Source organism: Neophocaena asiaeorientalis, unplaced genomic scaffold (assembly GCF_003031525.2).
Source record: "Neophocaena asiaeorientalis asiaeorientalis breed wild unplaced genomic scaffold, Neophocaena_asiaeorientalis_V1.1 scaffold347, whole genome shotgun sequence".
Lineage (NCBI taxonomy): Eukaryota > Metazoa > Chordata > Mammalia > Artiodactyla > Phocoenidae > Neophocaena > Neophocaena asiaeorientalis.
Window position 1 is genome coordinate 135,306 of NW_020171818.1, and position 16,721 is coordinate 152,026.

The 16,721-nt window shown below is 51.3% G+C and overlaps 1 protein-coding gene across 1 annotated transcript in view; it reads right to left on the minus strand.

Annotated features, from left to right (window-relative positions):
* PARP1 (poly(ADP-ribose) polymerase 1) overlaps positions 1-16,721 on the minus strand; it is a 42,034-nt gene that overhangs the window by 8,290 nt on the left and 17,023 nt on the right. The window contains exons 6-14 of the mRNA XM_024739089.1: positions 16,009-16,125; positions 15,207-15,383; positions 12,725-12,869; positions 10,950-11,090; positions 9,795-10,037; positions 9,423-9,491; positions 9,102-9,234; positions 7,047-7,242; positions 2,813-2,941 (exon numbers count right to left, since the gene is read on the minus strand). Coding sequence (XP_024594857.1) covers positions 2,813-2,941; positions 7,047-7,242; positions 9,102-9,234; positions 9,423-9,491; positions 9,795-10,037; positions 10,950-11,090; positions 12,725-12,869; positions 15,207-15,383; positions 16,009-16,125 — 1,350 coding nt within the window. The remainder of the gene's footprint in view (positions 1-2,812; positions 2,942-7,046; positions 7,243-9,101; positions 9,235-9,422; positions 9,492-9,794; positions 10,038-10,949; positions 11,091-12,724; positions 12,870-15,206; positions 15,384-16,008; positions 16,126-16,721) is intronic.

The window sequence follows — 16,721 nt, forward strand, 5'->3', positions numbered from 1 at the left end:
TCACTGCCATTTGCGGCAGGGAAAAGCCAAGCAGGGCTCGCCCACCCCTGCACTCAGTCTGAAACAGCCCCACGCTTCTGGAAGAAGGTGACACAGCAGGACTCCCATCTAATTCCAAAGTGAGGACGAAGGTGCACCCTCCCTGGGGTCTCAGAGCCAAGGCCATTCCCACCCGGAAAATAAGAACCATAAAGTGGTGAGAATTATTTTTCAGAGGACACACCCCTGAACATACATGCTTACACCAAATCAACAGTGTGCCCTTCGAATCGGTCACCCCAAAGGTTAAACATCCGTCCCTACGACAGTGCCGCTCACAATACCTTGGGAACCAGCATCCAGGGAGGTGGCAAGCTGGCTGCAGTGGCAGAAGCGTGAACTCTGGGGGCCGAGGCCTGGTCGCCAGCTAGCGGGCGAGGCACCCGCTCCCCGTGGGAGCGACCTGCCCGAACGCTGCCTCGGCCCCCCCTCCCGCCTCAGTGCCGCACGGGGCCCCTCACCCTGAAACCGGAGCCACTGTCTCCAGGGCTGTTCCCAGTGGACCCTCTGAGCTCCTGGCCCCAGCACTGCACCTTGCCCATCTTGACATCTCCAGCACCTGCAGGGCCTGGAACAAAGACTGGGCTGTATAAGCACTTGAGAGATGAGACCACTATGCCGATTACATGAAACAGGACGTGAAAGTGCTCACGGCCCATCAGGAACCCATCAGGGGCCAGTGGTGACAGCGTCTAATGATGACAAGCTACGGCACGTCAGCGTCTCCGTACCCTCAGTACTGTCCATCCCCAGGGGAGAGCCGGTTTCTCGGAAGAGTTAAATAGTTGGCGCTCAGTCCGGGGAAGGAGGTGGATAATGTATTCTGAGCCAAGACCACAGTAAAATCAAAGAACAGAGTGACCTTAGCATGGACTGAGTTGGCTCTAAAGCAACTCTAAAGAAGGAACTCCGGAAGATGCTCTGACCAAGGGCAGTGTGACCAGAGTGAGAGCACTTGCTCTGAGGGGAGCGACTTCCCTGAGCTGTCTCATTTCGGTGTTTATTTAAAAAAAGACCTGGTCTCTCTAACCGACACCCTCAACACACACACACACACACAAAGGCCACAAGAACAGGAACAGGGCTCAACCAACACAAGCTGCTTCCCCTCCCGACTGTGGGCTGGGGGCAGGGGCTCCACAGCAGCTGCGTTTAGGGAGAAAGTGAAAAGTGGGAGAGATGCCTTGGGGTCAGGGCACTGAGAGCCACAGCTGCAGCCAGAGGGAGGCTTCGAGAGCAGTAGCCAGGACTCTGGATACAGCACACACTCTCCTGACCTCAGCTGGGACTCTGCTCTGGGCTCAGGACTCACCCGCCTTACAGGGAGCGCTCAGTTCCCCTGGGCACCATGTTTACTCGTCTACCTGGCCACCCAATCCCACGTAGAGCCCGTCAGGCTGGGAGTGGGCGCCCCACTCTCAATTCTCAACACAGGCTGCCTTCCAGCAGCAGGCCCCTGGCCCTCTGCCTCCTGCTTATCAACTAGTTCCCTGTCTTGAGTGTAAAACAAGCTAAAAAAAAAAAAAAGTCATTTTCACAGAAAGAGACTGGGTCTGATCACAGTTGAGAAATTCTATGAATCACAGATAAGCCAGAGCACAGGAAGCCGGAAATGATACGTGGGACATTTCTTTTGAAACGTTCATGAAACGGAGTTGCCTCCTGCCCTCCTCCCCGCCTCCGCACATCTCACTGCCAGCATTCCTGGGGAGCCCACCCACAAGCTGTTCAAACTAGTCAGACCTCCCAGACAGAAGTCGGGTTGTTTATCTGTTTGAACAAGACATCCGCACAAGCCCTGGCTATCTTCAAACCCATTAGGGGTTTCCTAGGAGGTGACCCAACACTCAGTTTTCTAACAACAGTGGAGCCTGATCAGTCCTGCCAGGCTGAGCTCCAGACACGGAGATGCGGGGCTGAGGAAGAGAGGCTGCCAGTGGTTTATACCACTCAGATTCGTTCCGCCCCCTTCCAAGGCTGCCTGGAGCCTCTAGGAAGGCCCTGGGAAGAGGCAGGGAGGGAGCCAGCCGGCGAAGGGGCGTAATAGCCAAGGCCGATCTGCAATTCTTGCTCTCTCGGCTGGTCCCTGCTTGTGTTTCAGAGGAGCCTGAAGCTTCTGGGCTCGGTGGCTGGAGAAGAGGGGAGAGTCTGTTTGCCAGCCAGACACCAGCAGCGCCTGGACGACCTCTGTGGGAATGCCCCTTGGGTTAGCACTCAAGACCTCTGATGCCAGAGGCAGCAAGAACAAGGGGCCCTTCTGCACTCATTTCCCAGGCAAACAAACTGAAAACGCCTGGCCTTGGCCAGGGTCCCCACCACTTTTCCTGGACAAAAACAAATACCATCACCCCCATCCCACCCAGCCCAATCTCTCCTTAAAAATAGCTGGTATGAATTTTATCTGATGAAGCAAGTGTCAGAAGCTCTCTGCATTTCTGTCCATGCTGGTTACAGCAGTTCTTTTACCGTAAGTGGGCTATGTCTTGGACTTCCCATGACAGCCCCAGGTGGCCCCTTTGGTTGGGCCACGAAAGACCATGCCCACACTCCATCATGGCAATGAGGGGAAAAGTGCAAGTGGGTCTAGGGACCCAGGGGACAACACACCATCTATTTCACAGCAGGCCAACGATCCTCTACAAAAGAGCATGCACCCCAGGCCTCAGAGCTCCTGCATGTCTCAGGCTGAGGACCAGCCACCAAACTCGTTGCCAACTCGGCACTCAAATCAACCCCAGCAAACGCTCACAAATAAAACAAGAAGTGCAGTAACCTCATACTCCACCATGGCTTTCTTCATACTTTCCACATCAAAGATCATCTTAATGAGGTCCTGCACTGGCTTGGGGAGCTTGGACTTGGTGCCAGGGTTTACCGTCAGCTTCTTTACTGCCTCTTCATCCTTTAGGGAAAAAGAAAACCAGGAAGGGACACAATTAAACAACCTAAGCAAAGTGGTGGTGGTGTTTGGCAGAGAAAGGACACAGGATGGAGCGCCACCAGCCAAAAAAAAAAGCTGAGTGTTAATCAAAAAGGCTTGGCATTAGTTGCCAGGAGAAGCATGTATGCATGTGTACAGGACCAGATACTTGCTGTGTACCCCTCCAGGTCCTCTTGGCTGCTCCAGATTCTTACTCCAGACGCCACTGAAGTATCCAGCTCTGTACAGGCAGACCCGCAGGCACCCACACTCCCCTCATGCCCTCACCTCCTCCCTCACTGCCTTCCATGCCGGGGGTGCTGGTGCCCTGTGCCTGGGAACCTGCCCGGGGCCCATTCCTGACCAACCTGGAAGTGCTGGGCAGCTATGAGGGTGATCCTTGGACCCAGGGGACACTGGACTGATGGACAAATCTTGTCTCCTTTCTTCTCTTGCCCTGCCTCCCCAAAGACTGAATCCACACAGCACTCTCTATAGTGCCAGAGGACCACGCTAACAGTCCGACTTCCCGCCAGGCAGCTAAAGCACATCCCAGCATCAACCCTCCCAAGTCTGTACCCCTCACCCCTGTTTCCTGGGACTGCTCTTCCCAATATTCTACTAGCACAGGACTTCACCCCTGCCCTCCGGGGAATCCAGACTGAGCCAAGACCCGGCTATGCTGAAAACGCCTTAACCCTTCTCACATTTGAACCCACAAGGGCAGGGACTGTGACCATCACGGTGTCCCCTAACAACTAACGGTGTTTGGTATTTGTTTTGAATGAAGGCAACTGGCATTGGGCCTTGAGCCTGGAATCTGCTTGGCTTAACAAAGCTGCAGAGAGGAACCTGTGTGCTAGTGTTCAGGGCTGCTGCTGTCAGGGGCGCAATACATCTACTCTTGATGCTGAAACACAAGTCTTAGATGCATTCTTATCCTCTAGCTCAGCGGTCCCCAATCTTTTTGGCACCGGGAACCGGTTTTGTGGAAGACAATTCTTCCACGGACTGGAGGTGGGGGCATGGTTTCGGGATCATTCAGGCGCGTTACATTTATTGTGTACTTTATTTCTCTTATTATTACATTGTAATAGATAATTAAATAATTATACAGCTCACCATAATGCAGAATCAGTGGGAGCCCCGAGCTTGATTTCACTTGCCACTCACAGATAGGGTTTTGATATGAGTCTCCAATCAACTGATTTATCATGGTCTCTGTGCAGTCAAACCTCTCTGCTAATGATGATCTGTATTTGCAGCCGCTCCCCAGCGCTGGCATCACCACCTCAGCTCCACCTCGGGTCATCAGGCATTAGATTCTCATAAGCAGCGCGCAACCTAGATCCCTCGCGTGCGCAGTTCGCAGTAGGGTTCGCACTCCTATGGGAATCTAACGCAGTCGCTGATCTGACGGGCGGAGCTCAGGCGGTAACGGGAGCGATGGGGAGCGCCCGTAAATACAGATGAAGCTTGGCTCGCTGGCCTGCCCCTCACATCCTGCTGTGCGAGCCTGTAAATACAGATGAAGCTTGGCTCGCTGGCCTGCCCCTCACATCCTGCTGTGCGGCCCGGTTCCTAGTAGGTACTGGTCCATGGCCCAGGGATTGGGGACCCCTGCTGTAGCTGTAACTTCACTGAAGGCAAACTATTAGTATGTTAAAAAGCCTTATTTAAATACGTATACTCTGTGACCCGGTGACTCGATCTCTAATGATAACAAGCACAGAGGTAAGTATATCAGCATCATTACAGCAAATACCTGGAAATAATCTACGTATCTGATTGGGGCATGGGAGGGTGTTGTTTGGTAAATCACAAATAATGGCCACCCACAGGATGGAATTCTATACAGACTTAAGAAATGATGCCCTAGTTCAGTGCAGTTCAGTACAGTAGTCACTGGTTTTGACACGTGGCCACTCTGAATTGAGCTGTTGTAAGAGCTAAAAATACACCAGCTCTCAAATATTCAGTTAAAAAAAAAGGTAAAAATATCTCAATGATATTAGTATATCAAAATGATAATATTTTGGATATTCTGGGTTAAACGCATAACTAATATTAATTTCACTGTTTCATTTTGCTTTTTAAAATGTAGCTACTAGAATATTTAAAATTGCCTAAGTGGCTGCCTATCTCTCTCTGTTGGACAGCATTGCTCTAGAAGACATGGGGAAATGCTCCTAGAACAGTAAGGCCAAAAGCTGGTGGTGAAAATACAGTATGTAAGGAAAGACTCCAGTGTTACATTGGGGAAAAGTAGCTGTGAAGTGAAAGAAGTATATAAAGACATACACCATGATTTTAATTCTTTGTGCCTCTGTCGTTCTCAAAATTTTCTAAAACAAATACAGTGGACCCTTGAGCAACTCAGGGACTAAGGGCATTAACCTTCTGTGCAGTCGAAAATCCGAGCATAACAGAGTTGGTCCTCCATATTCCTGGTTTCTCCCCATCCTCAGTGCTGCATCCGTGGATTCAACCAACCACGGGTTGTGCGGAACTGTAGTATTTACTAATGAAAAAAATTCCACACGTAAGTGGACCCATGCAGTTCAAACCTGTGTTGCTCAACTGTATATATTTTTGAAATGGGAAAAATAAACTCACTAGGGGGCACTGCTAAGTTAGACCAAGTCTGTGCAACTCTAAACTCCCAAGTTCTCCACCTCAACATTATACAAGAGCTAATTTCTATTTTTAATGGTAGAGCTCAAGACACTCTCTATAAACTAGAGAATTCTCCCTTTAAGACATGTTAGGCCTCAAAAATTTGGAATTAAATCTGTACCATCTACAAATCTCTTTCTTTCTGCAATAAGCGTGCACCACTCCCCCATTATAAAAACAGTAAGTTTTCATATAAAAACAAGGTGGGACTTCCCTGGTGGCACAGTGGTTAAGAATCTGTCTGCCAATGCAGGGGACACGGGTTTGCTCCCTGGTCCGGGAAGATCCCACGGGCTGCGGACCAACTAAGCCCGTGGGCCAAAACCACGGAGCCTGCGCTCTAGAGCCCGCGAGCCACAACTACCGAAGCCCACGTGCTGCAACTACTGAAGCCCGCGCACCGCAACAAGAGAAGCCACCGCAATGAGAAGCCCGCCCACCGCAATGAAGAGTAGCCCCCGCTCGCTGCAGCTAGAGAAAGCCCACATGCAGCAACGAAGACCCAACACAGCCAAAAATAAAAATACATAAAAGAAAATAAAAACAAGGGAAGCATTTTGTGAAAACCAATGGCCACCAAAGTATCACCCAAGTGACAACGAAAGGCTGTCTGGTAATATATAGGCAGATGGTCAAGCAACAAATATAAATAATGGGAAATTATTAGGAAATAATTTGGGACTAAAAACTGGGAGCTACTGGAGCACGTCAAGTCACTATAATTCTATCTTGATGATAAAGCAAGTCGCGTGATCTATGATTCAACATAGCTTCAGATAAGAAACCTCACCTGGAATCTGTGAACTACTCCCTGTTGTGTTTAGGGAGCAACTTCAAAGACTGTTCCTCCTTGACAGTCTTAAAAATGCCCACACAGCTTGTTCTCATCTAAGTGCCATATCATATTTCACGGGGTAGATTCTATTCATGAAAGGGTACCGGATTTTATGAACTGCTTTTTCTATGTTTATCAGGATGACTACGTGGCTTCTGTCCTTTATTCTATTCACGTTACATTACATGGACTTGACTTCCATGTTGAACCAACCTTGCATTCCTGGGATGAATCCCACTCAGTCATGCTGCATAAATCCTCAAGTGCTGCTAGACTCAGTCTGTTAGTATTCTGTTGAGGATTTTGCATCTATATTTATAAGGATATTGGACTGGAGTTTTCTCGGGATGTTTTTGTTTGTCTTTGGTATCAGGATAATACTGGTCTCACATAATGAGTTGAAGAGTGTTTCCTCCTCTTCTCTCTCTTGGAAAAGTTTATGAAGGACCAGTATTAATTCTTTAACCATTTGATAGGATTCACCAATGATGCCATCTGTTCCATGGTATGTTTTTAAAAGAATAGTGTCCCTTCTTTTTATGAGAACTAGAAGGTGTAAGAGCATTAAGTGATTACCTGGCCATAGTCAATCTCCAGAGGGTAGAACTTTTTGGGATGTTTTGTGAAGTTTTTGGAGTGCCAGGCATTCCCGGTTTTCTCTTCATATAATTTCGTAAAATGCTCGATGGCCTCCTCCTTGGATGGCATCTGCTCCAGTTTGTTACTACCAATTACCGTGCCCACGCGGCCCCAGGACCTGAATATCCAATACCTGTGGGAGGAGAGGAGGAACATCAGATACAAATTCAAGGGTCAGCCTGTTGTATTTCAGGATGAGTTTCCCTTCCCTGCCATTCCCCTTGAGGGAGAAACAACTGCAAACACCCCAAAATGATGGTGACTGACAAAGAGGAACAAAAGCAACTGGTATTACAATGAAGGACCTTTATTTTACTTTTATTAAACTGAGTGTTGTAGGTTTAGAGTAATTTAAAAATGCCCTTCCAAATCATACTGGCAAATGGGCTATAAAAAGTACCAAAGAACAGGTTAACCTTGTATCTGGCAGCCAAACTTGAGGAGTAAATCCTGAGGCCTACAGAACTTAACATAAGAGTATCCAATTCTTCTCCCCAAAGAAACATGGCAAGCAACACTTGGAAGTCATGCGTTCAAGGTGATGCAACCATTAACGACATGTATTAAAAATAATGAACCTTTGGCTCGGATCAGAAGCTGAGATGTGATGAAATGGGAGGGGGCGGGCCACTGGCCTGCAGGGTCAGCCACCTACAGACCCACGCTAGCGTCTTCAGTTTCTATCTCAATCTAGGGCCAAGTCTTGGGTACCCTGCGGGCTGTGCTGCCTAGCTTTGGGCGAGTTCATTTTTTTTTAGTGGAAATCATGCATAAGTTAAATTTTATATCACAATAAACACAGATATATTGGAAATCCAGAAAGATTTGGATGCATTTTAAAGATAAAACCAGAGATGTCAAAGAAGATTTGGGGCTTCCTGCTGGCTTTCTGGGCTACTGCCCAGAGAAATACAAATTCATTCTCTGCTGGGTTATTTCCCTCTGGAAATGTTTGGAAGACACCACGCTGACCTATCCTGAAAAAAACCTTCTGACTCTAACAGCCCACACTGTCCTTTCCCTCTAAAAACCAATAAATCTAGGCCACCAGAATAACGCCCATGTCCAAAATCACCACTAGAATTTGCTTGCCGGAGGTGGACAATTCTGTTCTCATATGCCTGTTGTTTAACACACTCTGGCACTCGGCACATTTCCACAAAAACCCTATCCCTTCTCCTGCACTCCAATACACATCTAGCTTTTGGAAGGTATGTTTTACAAGCAAGATACCCTACTTTGACCTTCTAATCTCCAGCAAGAGTAGGTAGTAAAGTAAATGACGCAGGCTTTTATTTCTTCAGAAATTTTAAGTAGCCACACAGATACTGTGTGCTCTTTTAAGGGTCTTCGGACATTCACATTTTCAATGAAAGGTCTGGTGAGATGCGAAGAGCCTGAGCCTGCCAGCGCCTACAACCTGCGGCTGGCCAAGATGCACCGGGCGCGGACTGTATCTCCCGGGGGCTGCCACTCTCACAGGGGTTTGCCTTTCAACGAGGAAAGCTTTTTGGATCTCCTGGAGTTCCAATGTGTGAACTGTTTCATTTGCTAAAAAGGAAAGGTCAGTTTAATATACGAAAGTGCTCCCCCCACCCCCTTAGAACTTAACACACCTTCCCCACTTACATGCAGCTCCTGTTCTGTGCTGGCTGCAATGAGGGCCCATCGACTTGGCAGAGAACTGCCCGTACTAGTAAAGTGTGCGTGGCCAAGCCAGCCCAGTCCCTCAGCACCCCAGAACTGGCTCTTACCTGCCTCCACTATGTTCAAAATAAAACAGATGCAAACCCAAACGCCTTTAGTAACTGGGGAGCCCGAGGTAACACTGATGAGTGAGGATAGAAAGGCTGTCTGGGGGCGAGGGCCTCTTCCCTCCCTCACTCAGGCCTCACGACACACCCATGCTCTTCATGAGGCGGCTGGCTCCCCAGGAGCACCGAGAGCCTCTCAGGAGCACAGCGCTGCTGGACAGTCCCGCCCTCGGCGCACCTGCTCTCTTTGTCATCCTCCAGGAGCTGCAGCTTGTAATAGGAGTTGGTTCCCTTAACGATGTCCACCAGGCCGAGGGTGGCGCTGAAGACCTTCCCGCCTTTCTCCAGGACGTGTGCGCTGTGTTCCAGACCTGTCACGGACAGAGCTCCTGTGATGAGTCTCACAGGGAGAAGGGGGTCTGCAGGCTCCCCACAAGACGTGTGCGTTCTCAGGACTGGGGAGCCTTGAGGCCGGAGGGCGAGGCGCAGCCCTGTCCCACATGGTTTCCCTCATCAACGGGGTGCCCACAGCTCACTCTGCTCACTCCCGTTCCCTTACCAGAATCAGGGTCGACAGCTGCTCCTCCTTTAAGAGTTAATTTCATTCTCTTTTCAGATTTGTTGGTACCTTGGAAGGGGATAGAGAAGTGCAAACATTAAATTAAAAATAAATAAAAGGTAAGGGGAAGGTAGCAGGCAGGGCGAGTGGGTCACCTTCACCTGTGTCAGATGTCAACATGGCATCTGTGTGCTGCCTCGCACCATCCTGCGCCCAGGGAAAACGAATGAGAAAACTGGTGTGGGCAGCGTTCAAAAGACAATTCGGGCGCAAAGGGAGAGGCTGTGCACAGGTGGACCTGGCCAGCCTGGCAGAGGCCACGGCCCCCGGCAGGATGGGGCCACGGCAGGGTGGGGCGGCTTGGGGCCTCACCTTCCTCCTTGACGGGGCCCTTGCTCTTCTTGGAGAGCACAGCCCCCGACTTCCCCTTTGGGGCCACGGCTTCAACAGGCTCTGCCTTCACCTCGGCCCCCCAGCAGGACAAGAGGTGGGTTGAGAGCAACTCCTGAAGGCTCTTGGTCGAGGTGGAGATGTCCTGGAGGAAATCCTCAGACACGACGCGGACGTTAGCTTCTTTTACTTCCTCCATCTTTTTATTCATCTTGTCGACCTCCTCTGTTCAAATCGGAGGGAAAGAACTTTGAAATCTCAAATCACTACACAGTTATTACTTGCTGGGTACTTCCCAACCCTCGTCACCCAGAGCTCTCCTCTCCTTCAAAATCTAGTGCTTGGGGCTTCCCTGGTGGCGCAGTGGTTGAGAGTCCGCCTGCCGATGCAGGGGACACGGGTTCGTGCCCCGGTCCAGGAAGATCCCACATGCCGCGGAGCGGCTGGGTCCGTGAGCCACGGCCGCTGAGCCTGCGCATCCGGAGCCTGTGCTCCGCAACGGGAGAGGCCACAGCAGTGAGAGGCCCGCGTACCTCAGAAAAAAAAAAAAAAATCTAGTGCTTGGGGCCTTGGTCCATTTCAATAATCGTCTCTCACCAGCAACATCCCCCTTTTTCTAAGGTGCGATGAGTGAGAGCTGCTTTTTCCAAACCCTTCTACAGAATGAGATGTTAATAGGTATTACATAGAGAAAGGAGGTCAGATTCCTATGGGAAGAGCGGTGTACTGTTTTCTGGTCTTGGAAACTCACAATGGTCGTCGGCATATTAAGCCTGCAAAGAAACCTGTTCACCTTCGTTTAACTCTGCATTTTCCAAACTTGCTTAAGCTGTGAACTTTTTGCCTGGAGGCAAACCTACCAACATCTTATGAACAAGGTGAGAAGAGTGGGCTGTTACAGTCTTTACTTGGGAGTTTTCAGTACGTGAATATAGACCACAGCATGGAGCAGCAGTGCCAAGTACAAGTGCCCACACCCCTTTCCAGAGGACCTGAACAATGCCAGCGATGATAAGAGACACATTTTTGGGGTCCCTCTGTGTGTCAGACACTGCGCTCGGCACTTCACCTCGTTTAATTCTCAACACCACCATGAGAGACAGGGATCCCTCTGGTTCACAGGCAGACTGAACTCACTTTTGCTACTGATGCACAGGGAGGCCTTGTTGACGGTCCCTGTCAACTTCCCCCCAAGTTTCTCGATTGTGGCCTTCACTTCATCCTTGTTCCGGGAGAGTTTCCCAAGAGTCAGGATCTTCATGTTGGATAACGGCTTGTCTGGGATGGGAGAAAAGGATCACTAGGCAGGGCTGCTGCCTGGGGTGGAGGGTGGGAGCAGGAGACCAGGCAGCAGCTCCCAGGGGAAAGCCAGACCGGCTGCAAGGCCCCCGAATGGCCTCAGCACCCTCTCTGATCAGGGAGAAAGGGATCTCCTTGAGGAGAAGTCTACGTAAACAGAAGAGAAGAGTAAGAGTAGCAGGAAAGCAGAGGACAGGATAGCAACCTGTACGCAGTCCTCAGCACAGGAAGGACCGGCCAGGGAGAAGCCGTGCACTGACACTGCTCCACAGCAGGCCTCAAGCAGAGGTGGCCGGGGGCGCCCTGGGTGTGCTCCACAGACAGACAAGGAAGGACCAGGAGGCCGGCCAGAGGGTGGGACGCCGGGGTCACGTGAACTCCCGATTTCCTTCTGTTATTCTGTTCCCACCCCATGCCTAAAAGCAAACTACAGTTCTCACAGGATGCTTATTAATCAACCCCATTAAAAAAACTAGCCTTGGGGAATTCCCTGGCAGTCCAGTGGTTAGGGCTCCACGCTTCCACTGCAGGGGGCATGGGTTCGATCCCTGGTTGGAGAGCTAAGACCCTGCGTGCCGTGCGGCGTGGCCAAAAAAAAATTAAAAAAGTAGCCTTGTCCACGGCAGTCACTGAGAGCTTTGGTCAGCATGACCACACTGAGCTGATTCAGTCACCAAGAACCCTGGCATTTTAGGTATTTACCACTGACCCTGGCCAGAAAGACCTGGGTCAGGGGTGTGCCTTCTGTTTGTTGCAAACGGGAACATACAGAGCTGGTTACACATTTCCACAAGAGATGCTGTGGGGAGGAGTCCTTTAAGCTGTCCCTGTAAGGGAGAACAACTAGGGATACCCGTAGGGTTTAACTGAAAGTTGGCCGAGGTCTCCGCAGGGAACGGAATCACTTAGCTGTGAACTGCAAGTAAGGGGAAAGCAGAAGGGACCCTCAGGGCAGGGCCCGGACGTCGACCCCGCCTGGCCCACCACACCTGCTCTTGGACCCAGGCTGCAAGCAGCAGGCTGAACTCGGGATGACCACCCACACGCCCCCTCCCCAGAGGATGGAGGGAGGTCACTGCTGGGCTCACGTTCACAGAAGGATCCTCATCCTCCACCCAGCACACGGTGGCCATAACCATTAGGCTACACCACATGTCCCTGAGTAAACAAAGACAGCAGTGTCTTCTGCCACAAAAACACAAACTCATCTCACTGTCTTTGTGGGGGCGGAGTACTTCTCGCTGACACTGATCACAACAAGTACGGCAAGTCTCTGCAGGCGACAGAGACCCAGCATCACATCAGGCTCAGAATGACTGGTGGGGGCAGGGCTGCCCGGAAGCACGAGGCTGAGCCCCGGAATGCTGCTCTGTAGCGCAGTGCAGTCAGGCAGGAGAGTCGGAATGCCCCTTGCAGGTAACTGTCTCCCTGGGCCTTTCTCAGAAGCCCCCCTCCCCAACCTACCTCCTCCTGCTGGGGGTGGGATGGGGAGAACAAGGGCAGAGCTTCTCCCCAGGATCAGCCAGCAAAGAACCCAGACGGACACCCTCTCCACCCTTAGCTCAGGGCCCCAGTCCCCCCCACCCTCCCCCGAGGCCGGCCCAGAGCTGCACCTGGGGGAGCGGAGTTCACAGTGGCGGGCGCTGAGGCTGCAGAGGGCAGGGGCGCTGCCGCCAGCGGGGCGCTGGTCTCTGGGGGGAATATACGGTCCTGCTTTCGGATCTTCAATTTCTTGAGGTAAGAGATTTCTCGGAATTCCTAAAGAGTGTAAGTTTTAGTTAAGAAACCAGCTCTCCCTTGAAATAACCACCTGATAGAGAAAAGAACTTCATCTTTTTCTTCTTACGATAAAGAATAACACAAAATAGGAAAATTTGAGGCTTTTAGTATGAAACACAGTATTACTGCTGATATGGTGCTTATTTGCAGTACTTCTACATTTATAATACAGCTGGTACCGTGACGCTTGAAGAGAAAAACTATTTTCCTTAAAAAAACAAAAACAAAACAAACAAAAAAACCCAGTTGATAATCTGGTCAGGGAACCACTGCTGGAACCTGATTACAACCCCCAGGCCTCATTCTGGGGTTGTTCCCCTCAAGAATGAAGAGGCCTCTTCCTGGGGTCGTATGTCCATTCCATGACCAAAAGCCGCCCCAGACTCCCCAGAGCACGGGAGAGAGATTACTACCCGAAAGGAAATCAGGGCAATTCCCTTCCCTTCCCAGAAGAAGGGACCGTGAATGCAGGGAGCCCATCAACAGTCAGTGCTCCGTATTAACTGCCACCAGCATGGTCCACCGGCATTCCGGGCAATTCACAATGGGCTGTGCTCTAAGTGGTCACTCAATAAACATCACATACACCAGGCTCAGGGACCAGATCCCTACCCTCCTAAGTCTTCTTCTCATCAAGAAACAGCCCTTCCCTGCTAGATCCATGGTCAACGACTGCCTGGTGGATAAAACGTATGCTGGGCATCTAACACAGTGCCACACATCACAGTGAGTTTAGAATGAGTTTCTGCCTTTGAGAAAGAAGCTCAGCCTTGACCGACAGTCAGATATACAAAGGCAACTTCTACATAGGAGCTAGCTTCTAAATCAGAGGCGTGCTGAAGTGATGCAATACTGGGAATGCTGGGAGGGCTCCTTGGAGGCAGTGACCTACCGAGTCAGGAGCAGAGGGAGGGAGGGAGGGAGGGAGGGAGAGGGAGACAGAGAGAGAGTGTGTGTGTAGGGGTGGTGTAAGTGGTATGTGAGGAGAAAAAAGGTGGCAGAAAGAGGGGCTGCAGAAGGTAGCTGGAGCCAGATCATGGAGGGCTTTGGGGGAGGAGAGTTAAAGCTAAGGAGATGACCGTGATTCTGTGATCCAAGCCCCTGGGGGCAGCACAGTCCCTACCCATGGTCTGTAAATCCATGAATTTGCATGGGCAGCAAGCACTGTCCACCTGACAAAATGTCTTGCACCTGTAGGTACCGTTTTAAAATAACCCTTTAAAAATATATATAGATGCAGTGCAACTGACATATAAAGTCCTAAATAGTTCACATCACGATCTTACTTTTTTCCTAACCTAAGATATTAAAAGGGATACAAATACCACAAACGGGCCTGTAACAATGGCATTCTCAGAAACACTGGGAAAATATTTCTAGAAGAAATGGGGAATCACTGTAGGTTTTAAGGGTGGGGAAAGGACAAGGTCAGACTTGTAGAGCAACCGAGCAAGCGAAAGTACAGAGATACGTATACAGTAATGATGGCAGTGAACAGAGAAGGCAAGAAAAGAACGAGTGGAAGAGGCAAGCGGGGAAGTGGAGTTCAGCTCTGGATGCTGAGGTGCTAGAGCCCCCAGGGCCCACAGGCAACAATTCTGGAGCGCTTACTCTGTGCCACTGGTCCAAATGCTCAACCACCCCGGGAGAAGGCACGGGCGGTGAGGGAACTTGATGGACATCAAATCCCAAGCCCAGGGAGCCCACGACAGCCCCACGTGGTGGGGCACCAGCTCGCACCGAGTCTGAGGACACGGGGGAGTCCACCCATCAGCCAGCCCCCCAAGACACTGCTGGCTCCCCCAACAGCGCGGCTCCAAACAAGGTCCCCCAACTGAGGTTTTTTACATTCTGAGAATTCAAGGGAGAGAGAGAGAGATCAACAGGAGACTTGAACTCTGGACACAACTCCCCGTCTGGCACCAAGGCAAGGAAATGTCTTGCTCTGAGAAACACTCTCCCAGCACAAAGGCAGGAATTACCATTTGTTCCCTTGTGCCCAGAACAGTGCCTGGCAGAGGGTAGGCACTTGATAAACAGAAATAAAAGTAACTCACGGTCTTTGCAAGCAGGAAGATTTTACACCAGTTGGACAAACCTGTGCTCCAGTTGGAAGTGCTTTGGTACTACATCTGTGTAGTGTGCAAATGTACAGAACCAAGGGCATAGTTCTATAATCTGATTATGAGGATGGCCCCGATGTAAGGAGGTCTGAGAAACTGCTCTGCAGTCGTGGTGACCTGGAGTGTGGACAAGCCCGGAAGATGGGACCAGGTTTTTCTGCAAATATATCCCAGGATTCACACCCCCACTTACCTTTGGGGTCACCCACTCCTTCCGGTTGGGCGTCTGTGTCTTGACCATACACTTGGTCCAGGCAGTGACATCCCCGGTACAGTAATAGGCATCGCTCTTGAAGACCAGCTGGCCTGAGCATTCCTCGCAGGGAAGGAGGGCACCGAACACCATGCCGTCGGCCACTCGGTCCAAGATCTGAAGCCAGTGAAGAAGAGAAGCAAGTCAAGGAGGAAAGGAGCAGCTACAGGAGAGGACATTTACCAAGAATCTGCACGGACTCCACTCGCTAAAAAAGAAGGGAGGGACTGCCCTGAGGTTCCTAACATTCCCCAGAGAAGGTGGTTTACAGTTGGAGCTTGCATTTTTGTGCTTTATGAGACCTTACTTCCACGCATGAGGGGTTCCTGCAGCTCCCCTTTCCCTCAGTGACTCAGAAATAAAGGGAGAACCCAGAACATCCACTGTTTCTGCACCAGAGGGACGGCAGGGCAGGGCCTGCAGGGGAGACAGCCCTCGCAGCCCTCGGGGAGTCTGTGAGAAGGCGGCAGCAGAGAGGGCTCCTCGGGCCAAAGTTTGTGTTGTGAACACACGAGGCAGATGTGCAGCTCACCTCGGTCCTTGAGCGCCTGCCCCTTCCTGCCCCCACAAGTGGCGACCTCGATGGCGATGGCCATGCAACACGACTATGGAATTTCACTCCCAATTAATACCAGCAGGTGTTCACCCGGAGGGCCTCCCACACTCCACCGGGGCAGTCACCGTGCACCGCGCATGGCCTGGCCGCTCGGCTCGCGGCGCCCGTAACACAGAGGCAGCTCACCGCAGACTCCCCGGAGGGCACTTCTTGCTTGTTGAATATAAGGAGCTCTTTCAGGTCATTCGTCGAACATGCTTTCTTTAGCTCGTCCTTGATGTTCCAGATCAGGTTGTTCTGGGCCTGTGCACGAGAGCCAGCAGCTGAGAGACCAGCTCCTCTCAAAGAAAGAAACCCAACTGGAGGAAGACTCCACCCTGGCTTGCTTCTGCCTCTAGTCACAGCCCCGCGCTCAGCTGAGCTGCCCCGGGGCTGCCGCACCCCCAGGACTGTGCTCCCAGCTCGCGGCCGCGGTGTCCGCCTGGGGTGCGGGCACTCAGGGAGGGCCAAGGCAGGTGGGGAGGCTGCGGCCCAGGCGCCGGGGTCCCCGGAACCAGCCCCTCAGGGACAAGTCCCAGGACACACAGGAACACACCCGAAGCACCAGGTTCATCTGCCCCAACACCCGGCCCCTAAGGGAGGAAGGGGCGGCTCCTCAACAACCTGAAAGCAAGCAGCAGGGGCGGTCCCCAAACACCTCCCGCCTCCTCAATACTCAGTGGCACGGAGGAACAGACTTAAGCTCTTCTGAAGATGGAACTTTAAACCGCAGTGGTAATAGTCATGCAGCGCCTACTCTGCGTGGGACACTTTTCACGCCATCGCATGCACTCTCACGACCACCTTGGCCAGCAAGGCAGTAGTCTCCCGACGTCAGAGGCGGGGCAGGGAAGAGCGTC